This window comes from Elaeis guineensis, chromosome 15 (genome assembly GCF_000442705.2).
Source record: "Elaeis guineensis isolate ETL-2024a chromosome 15, EG11, whole genome shotgun sequence".
In the NCBI taxonomy this organism is placed as follows: Eukaryota; Viridiplantae; Streptophyta; class Magnoliopsida; order Arecales; family Arecaceae; genus Elaeis; species Elaeis guineensis.
In genome coordinates this window covers 68,821,616-68,846,453 of record NC_026007.2, presented here as the reverse complement: position 1 = coordinate 68,846,453, position 24,838 = coordinate 68,821,616, and the positions used below count along the sequence as shown (strand labels likewise).

At 37.2% G+C, this 24,838-nt stretch overlaps 1 protein-coding gene across 1 annotated transcript; it reads left to right on the top strand.

The window, feature by feature from the left end:
* Positions 1–6,241: 6,241 nt before the first annotated feature.
* Positions 6,242–18,976, top strand: LOC114914828 (protein REDUCED WALL ACETYLATION 4-like). The gene is made up of 11 exons (XM_073249175.1): positions 6,242–6,438; positions 8,785–8,816; positions 9,092–9,188; positions 15,695–15,950; positions 16,019–16,140; positions 16,571–16,661; positions 16,753–16,842; positions 16,952–17,014; positions 17,124–17,180; positions 18,336–18,437; positions 18,584–18,976. Exons 4-5 carry the CDS (start codon positions 15,695–15,697, stop codon positions 16,102–16,104), a joined length of 342 nt encoding a protein of 113 aa, XP_073105276.1. The 5' UTR covers positions 6,242–6,438; positions 8,785–8,816; positions 9,092–9,188; the 3' UTR covers positions 16,105–16,140; positions 16,571–16,661; positions 16,753–16,842; positions 16,952–17,014; positions 17,124–17,180; positions 18,336–18,437; positions 18,584–18,976.
* Positions 18,977–24,838: the final 5,862 nt, after the last annotated feature.

Below are 24,838 nucleotides of genomic sequence, written 5' to 3'. Positions count from 1 at the left end.
ACCTCTGCATCTATAGTACTGATACTGACTTCCTTTGGTAACCCTTCGTGCATTGAGCTTTCAACATCATCCCTTCCTCTTTTTTTAGAGAACTTTGAGTGCTTACCATAGCTGTAATTGATGCCATCCATTTGTCTATGAACATCAGTTATAAAAGATGGAATAGGGGCACATCCCAATTCTATAGTACCATCAAACAAATCTTTCTGAAATCAAAACGGATGATTTGCTTCCAACCATCGACGATGTCCCATGTAACAAAATTTACCTCCATATTTTAACCAAATTGAATGTGTTGAATCTCCACAACAAGGATATGCGACCCATCCCTTTGTACTCCAGCCAGATAAATTGGCATATGCTGAAAAATCATTAATAGTCCATAACAAAGCTGCCCGTAGTTTAAATGTTTGGCCGTTGGAAGCATCAAATGCATCAATACCCTCCCACAACTGTTTCAATTCTCTATTAAAGGCTGTAGGAAAATATCAATATCATTGCCTGAACCCTTATCTCCTGGAATAACCATTGACAAGATAAGTGATGATTGTTTCATGCACATCCACGGTGGTAAATTGTAAGGTATCAAAACGACTGGCCAAGTACTGTAGGTAGAACTCAGGGTTCGAAATAGATTGAAGCCATCAGAAGCTAAGCCAAACCTAATACTGCGAACATCAGAGGCAAAATCAGGATGCCTATCATCAAATGCTTTTCATTGAAGATTATCTGCTGGATGTCTCAACATTCCATCATTTGTACGTCCTTCATCATGCCATCTCATTGATGAAGCTGTTTTTGATGATGCATAAATCTTTTTCAATCTAGGTATAAGAAGAAAGTAACGCAATACCTTCGTTGGTTTCTTTTTACTCCGCGTTGCATCCAATTCATTCAGTACATTGTCTTGATCTTCTTTTTGTGTTATCCATCTTGAAGATCCACATACATTGCATGACTCTTGATTAGCATTTTCACCTCGATATAACATACAATCTTTCGGACAACTATGAATCTTTTCGTATCCAAGATCCAATTTCTGTACTACTTTCTTGGCTTCATAATACGATGGTGGTAAACGAGTGCTTTCTGAAAATCATCCTTTAATAACTTGAGCAGTATGGTAAAACTCTTTCCAGACCATCCATTCAAATATTTTAAATGAAATAAATGTACAAGAAAAAAAATCTTAAAAAATTTCGTACAACCGAATATAATTCTTCATCTGCATCTTTCATTAAGGTGTGATAACGAGTTATCTCATCATTAGATGTATGTATAGGCTCTCAACATGCATACGTTCCGTATGCGTACATCCATCAAACATCCCAACTGTTTCTTGTATACTACTAGATTCTCCTAAATTTTGAACACCAAGTCCAAAAGCATCTATGATCAAACCCCTTATATCATCATCTCTTGCAAAATTGTCTTGTAGGCTAGTGGATCCAAAATGAGTCAGAGGTTGGTTACATGATGATGGCAACATAGATTTCTCATGAAAATTCAGTCGGTATAACTCTTAAAAAATCATTCCATACCAAATATTCTTCAACAATTTATGGATCTAAAGAAGAACTATTTACACATTTCGATATGGACATAAAATCTTTCCATTCAAACTACTTTTCTCCATACTAAATTTAATGAAGTCATGAACTCCATCTAAATATTCTTTACTATTCCTTGGTTTATTTATCCAACTTTTGTCCGTTGTAGGATAAAAATAATCGAACTTGCAATTTATCTAAAAATAAAAAAAATTATACAATCTATATTAATGCAATGAGTAAAAAATATCAGTCATTTCATAAAATCCAAAAAAATAACAGCTATTGTAGTTTATTATATAACTTGAAGACTCAAAAATACATCTAGATATGATATTGTTTACATAGTAAATGCTTGCTATCATCAACTAATAGGTAAAGAAGGTCCTATCCCATTCAGAAAATGCATTAATTCTATAGGTCAATTACAGTAATCAAATGGAATGCAATAAGAGCCGAAAAAAATTTCGGCAGTATTTTTTCTTAGTTCTCCCGTATAGGGAGAACAAAAAAAAATACTGTCCGAAATTTCTTTCGAACCCTCAGCATACCATTTGATTATTGTAATGACCTATAGAATTACTCATATTTTTCAAACTGTCCATACTGGACAATCAATTGACCAATGTACATAATTCTTTTATCCATACAAAAATAAATTAATGTACGGATACAATAGAATATATACATTAATCAAAAGATGGTCTATGGTTCTATGCAATGTAATTTTTTTTAAAATTAATTCATAATTAACATTGTCTGGCATCTTTCATCGGTCTGAGCGCGTAGGGCTGGATGCCTTCGACGCCAACTGGGACCAAAGACCTGAGCGCGTAAGGCCGAGACCCAAGTCTCGTTCATGTTAATTAAATATTGTGTACTGTGTCATAAATTTTTAATAACTAAATTAGATAATTATTCGATGGCAACCAAATAATAAAAGAATCAACAAAATAAACCCTTAGGATTAGCATGCATCCTAACCAAGTCATTCAAAATTCTCATATACAATAAAACAAACAATTTCTTTTCCAAAATCAGTCTAGCCATCAAAAGCTAAGGCATCACAATTAAATCTAGAAATAATTAACAAAAATAATTAAAATATTATCTAAATCCTCTAACTACTACGTACACTTCTAAATAATGCCATATACGAGAATAATCTTCCAATCTAAAAAATAAAACATTATTAGAGAAATGAATTACTTACGATGGACAATAATACGAGAAAATACTGGACGATATTTTTTTGTCAAATATCTGCATTCAATAAAAAAATATGACAGTCAATAATTAATATATATTTTATCTATTTTAAATTATCCAAAATATATTTAAAAAAATTTCAAATTATATACCTAAGGTCGGAGAGTGAGGGGGCGGAGGAGCACCGATAGCTGGAAGGGAGGCGGTGCGGTCGGGGAGCAAGGGGGCCAAGGAGCACGGCCCACTGGGAGGGCCGGGATGGGTGTCGGAGGCCGGGAAGGGAGGACAAGGGGGCCACCTGTCGGCTGGGTGGTGGCCGGGTCGGGGGGGCAGTGGGGTGCGGCGTTGGGGATGGGTGTCGGAGGTCGGGGAGGGAGGACAGGGGGGCCACCTGTTGGCTGGGTCGGTGGCCGGGCCGGGGGGGCGGGGGGTGGGGGGGCAGTGGGGTACGGCATCGGGGAAGGGGATGGTGGGATGCGGCCGGGTCGGGGAGGGGGACCGGGGGGGTCTTTTGGGCCTGCAAAGATGGCCGCCGGGAGGGGGGAGGGGAGGAGGGCCGGTGGGATGGTTTCGAGGAGGGCGGACGGCGTACGGCATGGATGGCACGGGTGCGGCGTGGACGGATGCGGCAGCAGAGGGGAGCGACGGACGGCGGTGCGGCGTGGACGGCGGGTGCGGCGCTGGCGGCGGAGAATCAACGGAGATGGGAGTCGGGGGGGATTAGGGCACGGGGGAACGGGAGGAATGGGTGGGAGGGGCGGCGGCAGATAGATTAGGACATGAAAGAATGGGGGTCGAATTAAGCGAACCTAACGATGCTTTTTAGCGTCATTAAATAATGACGCAAAAAAGCGTCGGTATTTTTTTTATTTAACGACACTTTTGCTAAAAAATCGGCATTGAAAATGCTGAAATTTTACGATGCTTTTAAGCGTCGTTGAAAACACGATACTTTTTAAAAGCGTCGGCAGGTCAGCGCAACCTGCCGATGCTTTGAAAAGCATCGGCAAAAAATAATGATTAATTTCCTCTTTTAATGTAGTGACAGGAGAATTTGAACACCATGTAATGTCTGTAAACCTTCCCAAGATTCACAATCTGGTATGGAAAGTAATTGGGATGGTTTACAACATCTGGAAACCCTTGTTTCTCGAGGCACTGAGCAGCATGCTGACCGTAAAGAAAGCCACCCCTCCTCTTGACTTCCTTTAAAATGTTGCTAGCGCAAAATTGTACATACATGCATACATACATGTATGTATGTGTATATATATGAAATTTAGTTATTTTTCTTAATTTTTCTTATAAAACTAATAAAAATTTTCATGTCATGAATGAGTTCAAAAGCAATCACTGAATCACCTCGCAAGAAATTTAACATATACAGCCCATAGGATATCAGAGATCCATGCATGGAGTTCACTGACGTGTTAAAATATTCATATTGAAGCTTGCCAAATTCAGGTTTGCTAGCTCCCTATAGTGATTGTTAGATGTGCAAATGAGTCTAAGCCAGTCACCAGTCTGGCAAAGTGTTATCATCCATTCCGAATCTTAATGGCTGAATGATGAGATGTCTCTAGCATTACATGGCTGGTGTCTGCGGCAACCGCAGGGGATAACTAGCTTTATCTTTACGGCTTCCCGTAAAGTCTTATCATGATTAGAAAGTAAAACCCAAATGCCCATAGATATTGTACCAGGTGGCAAATAGTGATCCTTAAGAAATTCTCCGTTGACTGTCAAATAATATATTTAATTCTTGCTCTAAAAGCTATGTCAGTGATTACGATGACGATGGATATGAGGAAGCCGAAAGAACAGCCATTCGGCCCATTGAGCTTCCTCCAATGAAGCAATGCCCGTTGAATGGACCTTCAGATAACCATACGGAGGCTTATAAGGCTACAAACGATGGCTCGAAAGACCGTATTTTGGTTGGGTTACACCTAGAGTTCCCCCAAACACTTCAGTGGGGTTTGTGCTCCCCTTAATTGGAAAGCACCGCCTAATGAAGTGTCTAGGGAACTCCAGAGGACAACCAACTTGCCTGATCAATTACACTTCTCGTCCACTAAATGGTTCTTGATAGAGGCTCGGAATTTGTTGAGTGACACCCAGAGTTCCCCCAAACACTTCAGTAGGGTTTATGCTCCCCTATATTGAAGAGAACGGCCTAATGAAGTGTCTGAGGGAACTCCGGGGGACAACCAACTTGCTGGCCTAGTTTATCCTCGCAAAAAACTATATGATGAAAGGCCCACAAGATCAAAGGTTTGAGAAGCTCACAAGGCTCTCATCCTCGCTTGTCCTAGCACCTTATGCTTTACCAACTTGCGTTGGAGAGCACCACCCTTGGTCTCTATTTATAATATTTTCTCTCGACCGAGAGCTTCTGTTTAGTTCACTCAAATGGTATCCATCAGTACGTTGCAGAAAGAAAGCAAATGGTATCCATGATGAGCTAGCCTGCATACATTGAACCTAGCCTCATTTTTAGCTCATGTGGAAGGAAGAGAATCCCGCGTGCACTCCCTTATCTCAACCTGTTGGTCGGATTTTTTTTTTTTTTTTTTTTTGATGAAATGTCGGTAGGAATTATTAATGAGCCTCTCATGTTCCTTTTTATCTATATGTCGGTCTCTCAGAGATGCCAACTTGGTCTCGGAGCGAATACTCCTTACAGTCGAGTGCTCGATGTTCTTGATCCACTTGAATAAATTGATGCACACACATACCATTCATCACACACTCAGAGCCGGCGGCCCAAGATCAAAAGAAGATTATGATCAAATTATACGTTGGCGTGTCACAGAGATCCACCGTTGGTTTTTACGGTCAGAGGAAGGTTTGAGGGACGGCCGGATGGACAGGCAGAAGAGGGCAGAGAGCCCACCTCCTGACTTCATGGCTGAGGCCATTGAAGCTTATTTGGCATCGTACCTTGGCACTGTGACCGCCAAGGATACCTAATTCCCATTCCTTCCATGCGCAGGATGGGATAGCGTCTAGGTTCATTGAATGTGGCCGGTGCCTACAGAATTTTGGAACCCCTTATCAAGATAAATGAACAGAGATATCGCATTTAAAATAGCCCTTAATTAGAAGTGGCTTTCCTGAAGCAAGAGTGGAACAAGAGTTGGGTGTCCCGTGGAGTTCCCTCCATCCACTTCAGTAGTCTAGCTTAGCTCCGCCATGAGAGCCAGTTGTTGCTCCATACTACGGGATTGGGGGAACTCCGGTCTCTGGAGGAGAACTTACATAATTAACTACCGTGGGATGTTGTTAAGGAGCTATACTCTCATGGCTTTGTAGTTGGCTATTCATTAGGCCTCTCTCATAGGATGAGCAAAACCTACTGAAGTGTTTGGGGGAACTCTGGGTGTCACTCAACGTAGCAAATATAGGCTTTTGAAGATATTGATGAGCTGCCTCCAAGCTGCGCTGAGCTTTTCTCATGAGTTCATTCTAATCAGCATAAGTAGTTCTTCAAGGAAAGTCGCGAATAGGCTGGGTGGTGGCCTCTAAACATGGGCAGCCCAACGGCACACGTTGTTTGCCCCAACTAGCGGCTCGTTCATCTCCGCTGGCTCCTCCTCCTCCTCCTCTTTGTCTCTGCCGAAGGGGAAACGGAGTTGGTGGAGATTGTGAGGTTTCGAAGATTTTGTATACGCTCAAGGTGAGAGCTCTGATGGTCATGATTTCTTTTCTTACTATGTTGAATCGCTACATTTGGGAGGACTCATGGATTTTCGGATTGATTCCCCACATTCAGGAATGTTTAAATTACCCCGATTATCCATGCTATGATGCAAAGCCGGTGCTGGATTTTGTGGGTTTTCTATTCATAATCCTTTTTATTACGCTGTTTACTTGATGAATCAATAGTTTGCCGCTAGAATCCATGCTGTGGTGTTGGACTTTATGGTTTTCTTTGTTATAATATCTTGCTTATTTTTTGTACTCACTGAATCTAGGGTTTGGATATAGAATCATGCTATGGTCTGGTGTTGGATTTTGGCAACCCATCATTGAATTTAGGGTCTCTACCTAGAATCCATGCTAGGGTTTCTCCCTGTTGCGGTTCGATTTTCTTGAGGATTTATCATGCTAATGTCCCTGCAGCTGAAGCTATGCTAGAGTCGTAGTACATGCATAAGTTTGGAAATAAGATTAGGCTTGAGAAATCCGGTAGATTGTTTTCCTACGTGATTTTGAGGCTTTCTTCTTGTATTTAATGCAAAGTCTCCGAGCACCTAAAACACCCACTTGGAGCGCTAAACACTGATTGTCCAGTGTGTGCTCATTTTGGTGAGTCTGTGAATCCCGCACCACCAAGAAGGGACAAATCAGGACAAAATCAGGTTTCTTTGATTTGCAGAATTAAGCCAAGCAAGATTCTATAAACTTTATTTCTTTGTTCCACATGATATATATATCTTTGACTATTCTTAGTAATCAAAGTTGCTCTTTATTTACAAGCTTATTCTCAGTTGCTGATAGAAGCTATGATTTTTTTGACATTCCCATGTTAGAGCACATGGAGTGGATCAAAGGGCCATTGAAATGTGTTCGGAACTTTTTTTCTCTTTAATCTTTGCAATGAAAATTATTTTCCTATTTCGTTGCTCAAAATCTATGACTGGTCACTGTAACCAGTGGTTGGCCCTTTTGATCGGAAACTTATGTGCAGGCTGTCCACATGCATAGCCTGAAATTATAACAGACTTGACGAACATAGCCTGAAATTATCTCTGCTAAAATTTGTGGGTCCCCGAAACTCTGTGACCTTTGGGAAGTTGTTTCTCTCCTTCATTTATATTCCATATTTTTGTTCTCTGACCAGTTCCCTCTTCTTAGTATGTGTGCTGGTAATGTCCCAACTTTTGAGGGGCACTCCTTTTGTTTACTCTCTAACTTAGAAGTTACAACATGAAGAAAGCGTATGTCATGAAGAGGAACACATTTATAACCTCTAAATATGTATGTCAAAAATCGAAGTCTAAGAGATGGATATGATCTAATCATGCATACGCAAAGCCAAAGCTTCAGCTCATTTGTATGTTCAGAGAGCTAGTACTTGACTATCGAAATTTTGAAGTTGGGATGTTAGGTATGGAAGATTAGAATTGCTAACCTAGTATTTCAAATTTTTAAAGATAAAGATCTCCTCTAGTAAACTTATACTAGTGTAAGGCATGCAATATGGTATTCTGTTGCATGTATCATGTGGATAAATATGTATGCTGCATTTTTTTAAATGATGATAAGGAAGTTATAATAAATGCTCTCCTTTTTTATTGAATGTTCACTTTTGTGACTCTCTCTCAAGAACATCTTGTAAAATTGGGAGTGCTAATATTGGTCCCAAAGATGAGTCAAGGGCAGTGGACACAATTGCCTGAATGCTAACATGACAATGTTAAACTTCTAATTTCTCATCACGGTGCTAATTTTTATCAATTCTTGCTACATTCCATTTGGTATTTCCATGATTATTACTATTATTGTTATTTGCAAATAATCTAACTAAGATATTAATTACTAAAAAAGTCAGGCTTAACATGAGTACGATGCTAGACCATTTAATCTAGCTGTATGTCACTGAAGCACTACATAAATAAGAGTTGGTTCATACGAAATTCACTTCTATTTTTCATTTCAATTTTTAGTGCAAGCTGCATTCAATCGAGGCATCTTCACTGTAGAGGTGTCTTGCATTTAGATTAGCACTGGCCACAGAATTAATAGGAGCCTTTTCATCTTGTTGGGCCTATTTTGATGAGATATGATGCCTTTGAGGTGTGAGTTAATAGGGTTTTTTACATTGTACTTTATAATCTCCAACTTTGAAAATAGTGAAAAATCTCCATCCATTTCTGCTCGTGGTTTTTCCTTTTGATTCAGAAGGTTTTCCAAGTAAAATCCTAAGTTTATATTAATTTTTGTTTTTCTTTGATTTCTCTTTCATTGGCATGCTACAACATCCACCCCTACTGTGACTCTTGAAGGGGATATTTTACAGCCAAGTGGTCTTTTGACGAGTGAAAGTCGCAAGTAAGGCATCAGCATGTCTATCCTTTTTATTTTGTGTTATTTATGCTGTTGCATTTTCTCTGATTATTCTCATTTTATAGTTTTGCACCACATCATCCCCCGAAATGTTGCTAAGGATGGTTCCATTTTAAATTTTTCTATACCCTATATAGGTGACACTGTACATTGCACTTAAAGTATCTTTGATAAACAGAATGATATACTTTTTGTTGTTTTCTATGATGAATGTAAACGACTTCCTCATTTTTCCTTATTTTGTTAAATTATGCTTGCAGAGGTGGTGGCGAGCTGTTAAGACAGCTTCATGCATTAGCTCGGGCTGAATCAGAGCTCTGCATTCATCAGAGTAAAGTTTCAAAAATTGAAGAGAAGGTCAACCTTTTAATTAACTGAATTGTTATGCTGTGCAATTTCAGTTTCATGACTCCTGTATCCTTTCTTGTTTATGCAATTATTTTATCATTGGTGACTATATGTTAGAATGTAACACTAGAGAAGAAAATGAAGAAAAAATGAATAGTTCATTTGAATAAAAAGAATAGTTTGTATTCAGCTTAGAACACTTACATTTCATTAATACAGCATACGGGTCCAATGGAATGACCTATGATAGATTGGTGTTTTAAAAGATCTATTTTCCTTATAAAGTAAGATATAAGAATATTTTAAAAAGCATTTGCAAAACTTCTTTCTTGTCTTGGTAACTAGTGAGCGAGTGCAAGTATGAATCGATCTATGTATATGCAATGGTACATAGAATGAGCATTAATAGTTCTAGCAAGATGGTACATAGAAATATAGCTATAGAAGTGATCTTGTTTGTTTGTATAATTGAAACTTGCTAGTATAATTATGGCTTTTTTTTTTAATTTGCATGACTACTAGCAAGATGGTACATTTTGAATTTTTTCTATATTTAGTTCAAGAGTGCTATCAATTCAGATTTATATTTTCAACCCTGCTATTCATTTGAGTGCAAAATGATATATGCATCTTTTTTTAATTTTTCAGTTAAATTACAATTTCAATCAATTTTTCTCTTACAATGGACAAAAGTCGGATAAATGAACCAAAGTTTAGTAAAAATTACTTAAATGGAGTTCAGGATTGTGATGGCCTGGTCATTAGACCAGCCCATCACAATGTTAGCCTATGTCCCAATAGCAAAAAAAAAAGAAAGAAAAATGAAAAAAAGAAGCCTGAAGAAGACTACGGAGTCTTCTTCATCAATGACTCCCAAACAAAGTCGAAGTCTCAAAGGCTGCTGAAGAATAGAAAATCCCTAGCCTCTACCTCTATCTAAGAGCTCCTAACCCTCCTTCAAGCCACCATGAGCATTGGCCCTATCTCTCTCTCTCTCTCCCCCCTATTTCCCCTCTTTTCTTCCTTGAATCAATGATATATCATTTCCCTGCTCTGTAGAAATTGAGGTTTGGGAGCTAGCTAGAGCTGAGGTAAGGCCCGAACCCACCTCCCCTCTCTCTTCCCTCTCTCCCCTTGGCCTTAGGCCTCACAATCGGCCACCGACTTCACTAAAATCAACCATGAAGAAATTTTCTGTTTTTCTTATCTTCCTTTCATTTTTTTCGATCTCCGACATTGCCATCTCTTAAAGCTAGACCCTAGGTTGAGTACCTCGGCCCTCTCATGACCCTTACGATGAGATCATGGCCATCAGTGAACGATCATCAAAGAAAATCCAAGAAAAGCCTCGAATCCCCTATTTTTGGACTTTTTTCCATAATTTTCTTATCGATTGATCTTGCTATCGGCTGTCCTCTGTCTCATCGCCGTTGGCCTTCTATTGCCACTGCCTATCGTCGGACTTCCAGCAATTAGCCACTAGCCACCACCATCCCCTGTTCAGCCAAAGAAAGAAAGAAAGAAGTAAAAAGAAGGAGAAGAGAAGAAGAGAAGGAAAAAAAAAGAAAAAAAGAGAGAAGGGTCTCTCTCTCTTTTTCTTTGGGATTGTCTCTCTACTCTCTCTCTTTCTCTTTCTATCTGATCTATGGACCCCAGTATGAACTGGATATGATCTTTTTAAAGAGATCTGAAATTACTTTAATCTTCAAGCAGTATGTCAATATCACCCCGACTATATCAAGTATCTTTGAAATTTACTATTGATAAACTCTGTTGATCAATCTTAGCTTTGATCCAATTCATGCTTTATGATTCTTTGATCGAGTCGCTTAGATCTATTCTCGATTAGGAGATGCTGAATTATCTTGATGCCTGAACAATCTGTTAAATTGATATCCAATCTATAGTCTTCTTTCTTTATGATTGAATTTATAAATAAAAATTAATTATATTTTTAATATGCTAAATAGATTCGATAAATTCATCTAGTGAAGTTTAAAGGACTAAGATGGAAAAGATAAATAACTCCAACACTTCTTACTTATTTTAAAATCATTAAATATCTTTCAACTTATTTATTTACGATGTAAGAATATATATTTTAAGAAAATATGATTTAAGAAGTATGACTATGGACTCTCAGATAGCTATGTATGGCCCCACCGATGGATTGTAGTAGTTGGCATATGGCCCTCGCTAGCGAGTTATAGTAGTTCAGCATACGACCTTCACTAGTCGTTACAATAGTTTGGCATACGACCCTCACTAGTAGGTTATAGTAGCTTGGCATATGACCCTCACCAGTGATTATAGTAGTTGGTATGATTTGATTATGGCCTTATCAAGTGATCTTAGCATTTAGTCTGAGAAATTATTAAGAATTATGATATAAAAAATGACAGATGATTTATAAATTTATCTATAAAGTTAATATAATTTATGAATTTATTTATGCTATGCATCGAAAAGTATGTTTATCTAAATCACATGATTTATACATATACAACACATCATTGATTTATGATATATTATTATTATCAAAATTTTATATTTTAATGATAATTATCTTCTCTAAGTGATTTATTGATGCATATATAGACTTATGCTTGATTCAAATAAGATAGTGTAAGGTTTACTCACTAAGTTAGTATAGCTCATATTTTTTTCTTTTTCTTTTCTTTTACAGAGGAATAAATTAGGAACGATGGAGGATCAGGCTTGAAGGTCTGTGTAATAAGCTTGAAACTTTTATAGTTAAAAATAATTTATTGAATGATTATGGATTGTAGTCAATTATTTATGAATCATGAGATATGGATTTGATATTTGATTTTGGATTTAGATGCTCTAGACTAATCTTTGTTTATTTGTTTAATGAATAATAAAATTGAATCTTTTATTATATTTTATTTATGATAGATTTTAGCTGATTATGATTGATTAGTTCATATTATTGAGGGTGGTATCTCTCCGTAGTATGGCCATGTTATATCCCGAATTTGAGACGTGAGAAAGATTTCATTAAATTTGCTATTGAGAAATCTAGTATAAATGAGAAGAGTCTATGTCAATACCGATGATGTATAAATTATTCTTCTCTCGATCCACAAATTATTGAAGAACATTTAGTATAGAACCATTTATTTGAAGGGTGTTAATGTGGCTTGAATTTTGGATATTTTTTATGGGCTCGAACTATGATCCGATCCGAAAAGCCCGCGTTGCCACCTGAATGGAACTTTTTGAGAGGTCTGTGGTGGTAGTGGAGGGCATGGGCCGATATAAATATGATACTTTCTATCAATCTCGGAGTTTGTGTGAGAGGTTTGGGAAAAAAAACTACGGCTAGGTTTGGAGAGTTCTGAATATTGTATCTCTTTTCATCATAGTAAATTTTTCTCTCGTATCTTGTCTGTGGACGTAGGCTTTTCACCGAACCACGTAAATTCTGTATTGTTTTTCTTCTCTTCTTATTTGTGTGATTGTACGAATCTGTGGTGCCCATTTTTATGCTTGCTGTAACAAAGGGTTATATCAAGTGAGTAATTTATGGAAGTCCATATTACCATCTTCATATAGTCAACCTTCCTATATAGAACATACATCTACTTGGGGATCCGATAATCTACAAAGAAATCCTGTAAGAGAAATGACAGGAGGGGTTTGCTCAAGATGCTCTTAAGCTTGGTGTTGGATATTTAGAAGATTTAGTGGAGGACAAAGAATAGTTGGGATGCTTGAGGGGTTTACGTCAACTGATCCTATGCATATTGAGGAGCATATACATTCATCTAATGATGAGACAGCTCGGTATTATAATTTGGTTAAAGATTATGATCAAGAACTATATCCAGAGCGTAAGAATTTTTTAAAATTTTTTTTATGTATTTAATTTATTTAAAATATTTGAATGTGCGGTCTAACAAGAGTTTCACTATGCTGCTCCAATTATTAAATGATGCATTCAGAAAGGCACCACTTTGCCATCTTCCCCTATAAAGCCAAAAAAATAGTCAAAAAAATGGATCTTGGATACTAGAAAATTCACAATTGTCCAAATGATTGTATGTTATACCAGGACAAAAATATTAATCAACAGTCATGCCATGTGTATGGATCTTCATAATATGTAATGTATTCAGAAGATGAGGGTGATCTGTGGAATGGCATGGATGCAATATAGAGTAAAAAAAGGCTAAAGTATTATGTTATTTTTCTCTCATACCTAAACTAAAAAGAATCCATGCATCATCAAAAATAACTTTTTCAATAAGATGGCATGATAAAGGACGTACAAATGATGGAATGTTGAGACACCCAGCAATAGTTTAGTATGGAAAGCATTTAATAATAGAAATTTTGATTTTGCCTCTGATATTCGTAATGTTAGATTGGGTTTAGCAATTGACGGTTTCATTTCCATTTCGATCTCTGAATTCTACCTACAGAACTTGGCCTTTTTTTTTTGATTCTTTATAATTTATCACCATAGATGTACATGAAATAAGCTTTACTAATTCTGTCAATAGTTATTTCAGATGATAAGAGCTTAAGAAACGATATTGATATTTTTCTACAACTTTTAATAGAGAAATTGAAATAGCTATGAGAGGATATTGATGTACTTAATGCTTTTACCAACCAAACATTTAAATTGCGAGCAGCTCTTATATGACTATCAATGATTTTCTTGCATATGCTAATTTATCTACTGGAGTACTAAGGGGCGTATTGCATATCCTTCATATGGGGATTCAATCCATTTATATTGGTTAAAACATAGGAGAAGATTTTGATTTCAGAAAGATTTATTTGATAATACTATAGAGTTGGAATTCACCCTTATTCCACTTTCTGAATCTCATATTATTAGACAAATACATAACATCAATCATAGTTATGATAAGATCTCCAAGTCTTCAAAAAAAAAAAAAAGAGGAAGGGAGGATGTTAGAAGCTCAATGCATAAGGGTTACTAAAGGAAGTCAACTAGCAATCTAGATGCAAAGGTGTTTGATGATGCTGACAATTTCTTCGAGGATGATGAAAATATGATGGATATGAAAATAATGATAGAATAATGGTAGTGTCTACAATGGTACTAAATAGTTATGGAAGAAAAGAAGCATCTTCTTCAACTCACCTTATTTAGAGTATATTTTTTTTTGACATAATCTTGATGTGATGTATATAGAGAAGAATATTTATGCTAATTTTATTATAACATTATTAAAACTTGATGGGAAAGACCAAAGATAACATGAAGGCACATCTTAATTTAAAAGAAATAGGTATCCAACAGAAACTTATCTCAAAGTGCTTGCTAATGATAACATTTACATGCCTCCTGCATGTTACACAATATTTGCTCCAAAAAAGATCTTTTTTTGTTAGTTTTAAAAAATATCAAGGTTTTTAATGGGTACGTATCGAACATTTCATGATATATAAATCTGAAAGAGTAAAAACTTTCAAATCTTAAAAATCATGATGGTCATATACTGATACGAGATATAATTCCACTGGCTTCAAGATCAGCAATGTCAAAATAAGTTGTTATGGTCATTTTCCAATTATCATCATTTTTTAAGGAATTATATTCTAAAGTTTTTGTTCCTCGGGAACTTGATTAATTAGAATCTCGTGTTGTACTTACATTGTGCCAAATAGAAAAAAATTTCTTTAGGTTTTTCACTATTATGGTTCATCTAATCATTCACTTAGCTTCGAAAGCTAAACTTAGTAGATTGGTGTACTATAAATGGATATATTTTATTGAAGAGGTGAGCAACTATAAACTCTGTAATTATAATTTAGAATTTTTATTTTAGGAAAGGTTATACTGATATTGATGTTTCATGATATTTTTAGTTTTTGAAGGTATCTTGTGCCTTTGAAAGATTATATGCATAATAGAGCTCATCCCGAGGTCTTAATTGCAGAAGAATATATTGCTGAAAAGTATTTGACATTTTGTTAAGATATATTAGAAATGTAGATACATCATTCAACTGATCTCAAAGAAATTATAAGACTATAGAAAATATTGAAAATTATAAATTCTAATCTGGTGGGAGAGTTTTGGAAAAGATTAAAAGTATTGTTTTTGATAAAAAATCATAGCACAAGCGTATCATTTTGTCTTACTTCATTGAGGAAGGAACTATTAATATAATCAGTATGACTATCAAGTGGGGAGGGAAATGGTATGTGTCATATCTTATATGATATTCATTGATAATATTCTGAGTCAGGTATTAATTCTAATATTTCTTTCTTGTAATATCTATAAGGTAATTGCTGACTCTGTTGTGCCTAAATTGTGATTCTTTATCTTTTCATGCATGTAATACATTCTTATTATTCTTTTGTTCATTTTCTTGGTGTTGGAAATGAGTTTAGCTTCTAATGCTATTTCCCTTCTACATCTGTTGAATTTTTATGCTTTGATGTGCCTTTTCTATAGTGGTTTTTAATCTCAGTAATCTTGAAATTAATCATGTATTCGTTTGCAGATGATGTGGTGCCTGAATTTCTTTGTGGCCTTTTGTTTCATTCTTCTGAACAGTGACACATGCTGTATTATATCTGTCCCATGCACACACTTTTCACCCCTATGGTATATGGAACACTTGGCATTTTTAATAAATATAATGAGTATCAGGTCAGTGATGACTGTGAAGATCATCTCCTCTTTTTTGATGGTGATCATGATTTGGGAAGTTCTAGGAGTTTTTGATCTTCTATGGAGTCTTTTGACTGTTCTAATAGGTCAGTATTCAGTAACCTATCAATTCATTTTTCATCATCCACAATTTACTAATGTTTGTTGGGTGCAGGATACAAAGGCCCAGACCCTTCGAAAGCAAATCTTCCTCTCTTGCATGAGTGGCACTTTAGATCTGGCGTTGACCACTATATCTAGATCATTGGAATGATACATGCTTACTTCCATCCAAATGTAAATTTCCTAGATGCTTATTGTGTAGTCAGTATTATAATATCGTCAACAAATTGATTTATGCATTTACAGATCCTATCCTGTACCTGGGAAGACAATAATATTTGCATCTTATGCGATTTGTCTGTATATATTTACTTGCATGCACGCGCGCGCGCGCTCACACAAATATATATATATTCACACACACACACACACACACACACACACACACACACACACACATATATATATATATATATATATATATATATATATATATATATATATATATATATATATGTATGTATATGTATATGTGAAACATGTGCCTACTTGAATGAATGTGTACATGTATATTTGATCAGAATATGGACATATGTGCAAACATATCACGGTGAGTGTTTTTTTTCTTGTAGTTGCTTACTATTTCAATCCTGTTGCAAAATAGGTTGAAAGAAGGATGGAGAGATTAGAAGAATCAGAAACTAAGCTGAGACTGAATGTCAAAGCAATCATTGTTAATTTCTGTTTATTTGGTGGTGAGTGACGTGAACTTCTGCAGAAAATGTTGTATTGGCATCTATTTGTTAGTCCGGGCATGTAAAATTATGATTTCTTTTATTCTTGTAGGTTGGTTACTTGTGATATGAATATATCTACAAGCTAGACAAGCTTACATGCAATAAGTTTCATCCTTAACACTTCATGGATCCCCATCACGTGCGTATTCAGAAGTTTATACATTGCAAAAGTTTTCTGCCTATTTTCCTCCATAAATCATGCATAAACTGTCTGTTAATTTTGTATATCTGGTTTCTATACATTTCAGCATTTACATTTGTCTGCAAAACTTCACACGGCAGCTATGTAGTTATGCTCTGACTCTATTTGTGTAAGTTTCTTCCCCGACTTGCTGGGAATATTTCTTCATTTGTAAGATTTTAGGATGCCTAAATTGTTTCAGTCAACATCCTAACAAATCACACGGGCCTCTTTTTCAGGTGGCTTGGCAAAATTACCTTAGAAGCCTATATATCCCACTTTCATATATAGCTGAGGTATTGATGCTTAATCAGGATTTGCATCCTTTACATCTTGGTTGGGAGAGAAGAATAGAAAAGAAGAGAAAAAATAAGGGGAAAGTTAATACTTTTTCTTGATTGAGAGTTTTTTTATCGAAGAAAAAAAAAAAAAGAGAAATAGAGAGAATACAAATTCTCTCAAATCTGCAATTTTTTCTCCTCCAGATCAAGCAGATTAGGAGGGAAAAAAATTGAAAGTTTAATTATTTTTTTATGATTCTCATTTTATCTTTGTAATAATGAAAAATAAAATTAATATTATATTTCAATCCATCCGATTGAGTGAATGGAAAAAAAAAAAAAAGCCGAAGCCTCCTACCTGATTGAGAGTCTTGTGGACGGGAAAAAATCAACGAAAGCACAAGGAAAGATGGAAAAAATCAATAAAAACACAAAGAAAGACAAAAAAAAAACTGAAAGGTAAGACCTTTTCCCACTTAGATTGTTTTTTTTTTTTTCTTTTCACTTCTCTTTTTTGGAGATCTATGGGGGAAGGAGAGCACTTGAGGGAGATGGAGGGGTTTTTTGATGAGGGTTTTTTTTTTTCTTCTTTGCTTCCAACTAAGAAGAGAAGAAATTATTATTTTTTTTTTTTAAACTCCCAACCAAGAGGTAAAATATACACTTCCTTTCTTTCTTTTTTTTTCCTTACTAATATTTTTTTTTCTTTTCTTCTCCAAACTCCCAACCAAGATGTTAGAGTTGAGACATACGAAAAATAGCATTGTGAAGAATGATTTTTGTTTAAAAGTTTATTGCTAAATCACATGTCACTCTACAAGGTAAAGTGATCTCCGTTTCTTGTGAAACTAATTTTAGCTATGAATAATCATATATCTTGCTGTTAGCTGATGATCCGAAAACCTATGAGCTTGTTTTGGTTTCAATCCGTAGAAACTATGGGGGTTTCCAAGATTTGCAGGGGACTGTGCCAATGGTCATAGGAAGTCACATTTTGGAACTTCATTAGAGCAGAAGTCTGATATTACAGATTTATGTACTCAGATGATGCTTCGGCTTCATGATGTTTATGATTCAAATATCAATTGCTCTGTTCTTCCTGTTCACTTCTTTTTTCTAACTGTTATATGATTTCCTCTCTCTTTTTTTTTTTTTTTTGATTTTTTTTAGATAAATATCAAGGTAAAGGTCGTTTCTGAATCACCTTGTGGTGTTGTGCCTGCTGCATGCAGGCGAGCTCAAGCAAACTGGGTTGTACTGGACAATTAATGAGTAAGCTGTTATATGATTTTGTTTTGTTTCAGTGCAAGCAGGATTAGGCCTCTAAGCTATGGGCCTTCCATTGCCCATAACATCTCTGTAATTTTTGACCTACTTGTGTAATTGATTTTCTTTTCCCCATTTGATTTGTTGACCAGATCCATTCTTTCTCGTATCAACTTCACAACTGAAGCATGAGGAGAAGCGCTGCATGGAAGAGCTAAAATGTAACATAGTGGTCATGGAACGTTCTCAACTTTAAGTTTTTCATTTGAATCTTGTTGCGGATGAAATTCATCCCAGATCGGAGGTGCTGGAGCGTGATGAAGTCCGGTGAGTCGATGGTAGCCAGACCTGCAAGAAAAATCTCCATCGGATGTAGCTCCAGCGAAGATCCTCCAACATAAAGTCAGATTTTTCGCAACAGGAGGGAAAGAGCGAGTATTTTTTAGAAGAAGAGGAGGTGTACCTTTTGAGATCTCTTGTTTACTTTTTTATAGATGAGTTTGGAGCTTTGGAAAGATGAAGGCCACAAAAAATCTTTTTTGCCCCTCATGATGTTTTTGAAAATCATGCCTGACCCATTAGTTATCCCAAGGTGATGGATAGAGTCACATCACAGTAAGTGGGAGCCGCTTCTATCGTATGAATTGATAACCAGGATCTTAGGAATGACGGGGCTTTACTTATGGCTGCCTTTATCTTTAAAAAGAATGATGTGATGGGTCAGAGAGGCCATAAAAAAACCCCAAAGAGTTAAATGGCTGAAATTGAGCGAAGACCGATGTAGGGATCGGTGGCCAAGGTCGCCACGGGGTTCATCGGTTGAGGTGGGGATCGGATCTGCGTAGGGAGTGCGGACACACAGGTGGAAGTTGACGCACAGGTGCAACTTCTCCTTGCTTTTTTCTCCGTCACCTTTTCTTTTCCCTCCATCTTTTTTCTTTTTTCTTTTTGTCTTGTTCTGATGCCCATGGCAAGATGGATGGGAGGGAGAGAGGCAATTAATACCTCTCTCATATCCAAGTGACTCAGGGATTGATGAAAGGTAGTTGGCATGGTTTAGAAGTCCGTCTCACATGTTGAGCTAATACAAGAAATACCTCCAATAAAGGGGGTTAACTCTTCTCGAAATATTTTGACATAATCACTGAAGTGACGCATGATTAGGAATAAAGATTGGCCAATGATCCTCAATGGGGAAGCTTAAATCACTGCACCTCTTGGGTCGGTGTTTGACGAAAGGAGGTCGCACCGTCCCTCCTTATCCCGTCAGGGCCTCGTGCGGCGGGCGTCAGAAATCTTCTCCCCTCATTGAATCTCTTTGAAATTCATACATGACTTTTAGATCTTAAATTTGGCAACGTTGTCACCTCATGGCATGTAGGGACATACCCATTAATCACAGACGGATAGGACAATTAAGGAGCTGAGAGTGGAAGACAAGGCTTGGCTTCTTTAGGATCTCTTCTGGCCTGTGCCTTCGGCATGGCCGAGGTGCCACCCCCAACAAATCTCAAAGGATCTTCTGAGGCAGAGCCACAAGTGTCCTGTCCACCGCCTTCTGAGCTGGATAAATCATCCAAAGAAACTACAAAGGATGTGAGAGATCCTTGGATCATTAGAGGACCAACTGTGACACCAACTAGTAGCCCAGAAGTAGAGACACCATTTAGTGCTACTGAAGCTGGAACATCTTCAGTATGAAGCTCCGATCCTGGAACTTCACCATTTTATGTTTCTGAAACTAATGGCGGTCTTAAGAGGGAGGAACAGTTAACCACAAAATAAATCCAGAATTTAGTCATTACGGCTACAGATTTTGTAAAATTTTTAATTTCATGCAGGGTATTTTCATCAAATATTTTTTTGATGATACAGGTTTTATAAAATTTTTATTAATAATTATTTATTTGTTTGTTTATTTGTTTGTTTTTTGTTTAACAAATAGTTGGCGACGCTTTAAAGCACCGCAAAGGGCTAAATTTAACAATGCTTTCAAGCGTCGTTGGATGATGATGCTTTGAACCATCGGTAGATGACAATGCTTATAAGCGTCGCTATCCGGCGATGTTTATAAGCATTATTTAATTAAAGATAAATGATGTTGTTTGGTGATGTTTTTTAAAAGCATCGGTACATCACATTTCTATGCTTTTATAGCCGATGCTTGTATGACGTTTTGGAATTAATTGGCAATGCTTTTTAGCAGCGGTAAAAGCCAAAAATTGCACCGGTAATTTTTTCTTTTTCTGTAGTGATGCTAAATGCAGTTAGCTTCATGAGCATGGTTTCTCTTCACATGCAATAAAATTAAACAAAATATTGGTTTTGAATTGTCTTCTGTCTTTCATGTTTTTGCTCGTTCAGCTTCTAGAACAAGATGCATGCTGTATAATTGGTTTTGTGAATAGATTGACTTCTACTTATTTAGTCGAAATAAGTCAATATATACGAGAATATTGTTGGAAGTAAGAAAAGATACCTTCTCCTAAAATTCATTAACTCAAGTACGATATGTGATTGCATATTTTGCAAGTATCTAATATAAGCTATAGTATATCAATTATCAGCTAGCCTTGCTACTTCATCGTGTTATCGGGGGCATCAAGCTGGAAGCCATATATATATATATATATTTTTTGTCCATGTAGGAGTTAAAGCTGGAATATAATTTCATGAAAATTATTGGATTGGTCTAAATAAAGTTATGAGAGTCTATAATTGCAGCAGTTTTGGTCTTAAAGACTGTTTCTTAAACCATCGGCGGTTGAAACAATGTGAGAATGCGTGCTTTAAACTCACACAAGCGTCTTTGGTAGTCTGTGGTTGGAAGTCCCAAACTGAAGAATAAAAGGAGGGTTTTGCTATAATATTTTTTTAATAATATTTTATTATAAAAAATATTTAAAATATTATATATTAATTTTAATATATTTTTATTATTTTTTAAAAAATAATATTTTATTATTATTATTTTTTTTCTTCTTTCTTTTTTTTTTTTTTTTACCATAGCTTCACCGCGCTCAATGCTCCCACCTCCCCGGCGTTCGGCGCCACCCGCGGCACCACCGTGCTCCATACCTCCCCCTTACAACCACCCACGCCTCCTTCGTGCCACCACCTGGCTACCCACATGCCTCCTCCGTTCCTTCGTGCCTCCTCACAATCTGCACCTCCTCTGCACCACCAACACCCCCTCGGTGGCCCATGCCTCCTCTGCTCTCAGTTCGTGCATGTGCCCCCTTGTCCACCGTCGCTCTGAGCGCTGCGGCCTGCAGCTTCTTCATGCCACCGCACCTTCCAACCCTGACATCCCCCACATCCATGGCCTGTGACTTCTCTGCACTGTCGCCGCCGACCCCCCACCCCCTGGCCCTCCTTGGCCTATGGCTTCTCCATGCCACCGTCGCCATTGCCGCCCTCTCAACTTCCGGTGCCCCTGCGGCTCCTCTGCGTTTCCTACCCCACCTCCTTTTTTTTCTTGTGTAAAAAAATATATTTTTTTTAAAAAATTAATTTTAAATTTTAAATATTTATTACATTAATCATGCATGTGACAAGTTCACTAAACTAAAATGCAAATGATTCATATTTGATTTATCGGTCTAAAATAAATAAAAAATAAAAAGATCAAATGCTATTTAAAGCAGCAAAACCCATAAAAGGATGTACATATGGGATCAAATTGGAAATGTTTGTGTCCTTGTCTGGACTCAGTTGTCAATTTTGCTCTGCAACGGGTGTCCTCATAAACCCAGGCTCTGCAACATGGTGACTATGACAGCATCACCTATGACGTAAACCCAAGCTTTGTGCTTGTGCACATTGATGGACTCCGAGTTGTGGTGTACGTCTATAAGCTAACTGATGGAAAGGCGAAGGTCGACAAGATTGACTTTAAGAAGACCACAACAGCCCATGCTTCTCACTAAATTTCTATCACCATATAATTCACCCGAATATGAATACATACATTTGGAGTTTTATTTTTTTTTGATAACTGCTGTACAGTGGTTGCTTAGCATCTGAGCAACGGAGTTAGGTCTTCACATTGTTAATGCTAAAGGAAATTTTTTTGTAGACGAGTGTTTCAGTGCTTGAAAATTCTCATGGCCTTTTCAGATCCATGGTGTTTAAAGAGTTCGGTATTTTCTTTTTTATTCCCATCTCCCAGGAAAACAAGCAGCCCAGGTATGTGAATTATCAGCACTTGCCACAGCTGGATTCCTGTGTTCATAGGTTTTCTGGGGATCCTTCGAGAAACTATCCACATTAGGAGCCAAGCAGACTGCATAATTTGTGATTGAGGCATTTATTGTGCCAGGGGACTGCCGGAGGGAAAGAGATGACGTTTGGACTCAGCATATGGAATTTGAGGGTTTCCTCTAAATGGAACTGTGAGAGGAGTGGAAAAGATATGTGAGCGGTCGGTGGTCGCTAGCTTGCTTACTCCTGGGTAGGAAAGATTATCCCATGGAGGCAGATATCACCAGTTTGGCTTTCTGTTCCTCTGGGCCAGCTCCCGTCCATGACGCTGTGAAATAATCAGTGCTTCTAAATTCGTGTAGAAAGCCGGAATGCTTATCCAGAAAGAGTCTATTGTATCTCTCAGAACAGCCCACAACAATGCAGCAACCATCTATGCATCATCATACTACTGGTTTTAGATCAAGCTGAACGAGTAAAAAAGGGAAATACTAAGGTAACACTCGCCAGAAGTTTCAGTCCACCCATTTAATTTCCTATTGGATCATGTCCACCTTCCTGACTAAATCGTTCGGTCCTCAAATGTGTACCAAAGCATATATTGCGCGACAAATAATCATGCAATGCTGTATCATGACGGCATTGACAAGTTCAAGTTGATTAGTACAAATCCACCGGGTTGAGTGGCGATCTGTGATGTCAATGATTGCACATTGATTAATACAAAATTAAATACAACGGGTATTTGCAGCTTCTTAGACCAATCCATTTTTGATGTAATGAAGTTTTCACTTAGTTTTCTTGTCTTTTCTAATTGGATATTGGAAGCATATTTGGAATGCCCATTTTATCACCAAGATCCTTTCACATGAGATTTTCCAGACCATTTTATGCTTGCCTTTCGCCTAGTTCGATGATAACTCCAACAGTCCCGAGTTTTTCATGGAATGGACATATCAGTATATGGAACAGTGGATGTTCCTTGCCTCAGATATCCCCGTAAACAACAATTGCCTTGATCTAATTAATGCGTCCTTTTGGAAACGAAACAGTGTTTTAAGATGGCCCACCCACAACTCGAAACCCAGCCACTGTTATCAACACAAGAAATATGGCATGCACTATGGTTTGCACCACTGAAGGGGACAACATTCTCTCATGTAGAACACCGAGAACAGACCTTGGTCACCAATCGTTGCACTTGTTACTGCAACCTTTATTTTTTCTTTGAGAAAATTACTAGAAGGAGAACTTGAACAGCATGTAATGTCTGTAAACCTTCCCAAGATTCACAATCTGGTACGGAAATTTCGGATGGTTCACAACATCTGAAAACCCTTGTTTCTCGAGGCGCAGAGCAGCATGCTGACCATAAAGAAAGCCACCCTTCCCATTGACTGCCTTCAAAAAGTTTTTTTTTTTTTTTTTGATGGAAATGGAAGTAGTCAGAGGCTACCACCGGCCTTATATTCGTAACAGAAATTTACAAGAGCAAAATAAAGGAGAAAGAAAATATGTAAAAAGCTTCTTCCCACAGTATACTTTCTACCCTTATCCTCTGGTCAATACAACAAAACAGAAACCTTCCATGCCACCTTATCTCAAGGAAGGAGCTAAGCTTGCCAAATTGTTCCACAGCAGTACATAATCATCAGGCTGTTTTTGGAGAAGGCATTTCCAGCTTCTAAAGTTAATGAGGATCTTAAGAAGAGTAGAATAAATAGAGGAAGACCGGTTTAAAAAAATTCTAGAATTCCGCTCCCTCCAAATCCCATTACAAACAGCTGCTAGCAATTGATGATCCCTAGTAGAATGCAACAGCTGATGTTTGTTCCTGAATCTTCATTTTGACCAAAGATCCCACAGACTTGAAGGCCATCTCTTCAATCTTCGTTGAGTTTGGATCGAGAACCACAGAGAGCACAAGTCACATTCCCTTACCAACCTTTTTGGCTAATACATCTCTAGTGTGAAGCTTGTTGCAAAGTGCTAACCACAAGAAAAAATGAGTCTTCTCCGAAATAGCAACTCTCCAAATACACTACTATAGAATAGGCTTATGACAGTGCTTACTATGGCAGCAGTTCAAAAACTGCTACCATAGCAAGTATAGCAGCAGTTATTCATAACCGCTGTCATATGTTGGACATATGACAGCAGTTATATAAGTAACCGCTGTAATAGGCGATCTATGGCAGTGGTTA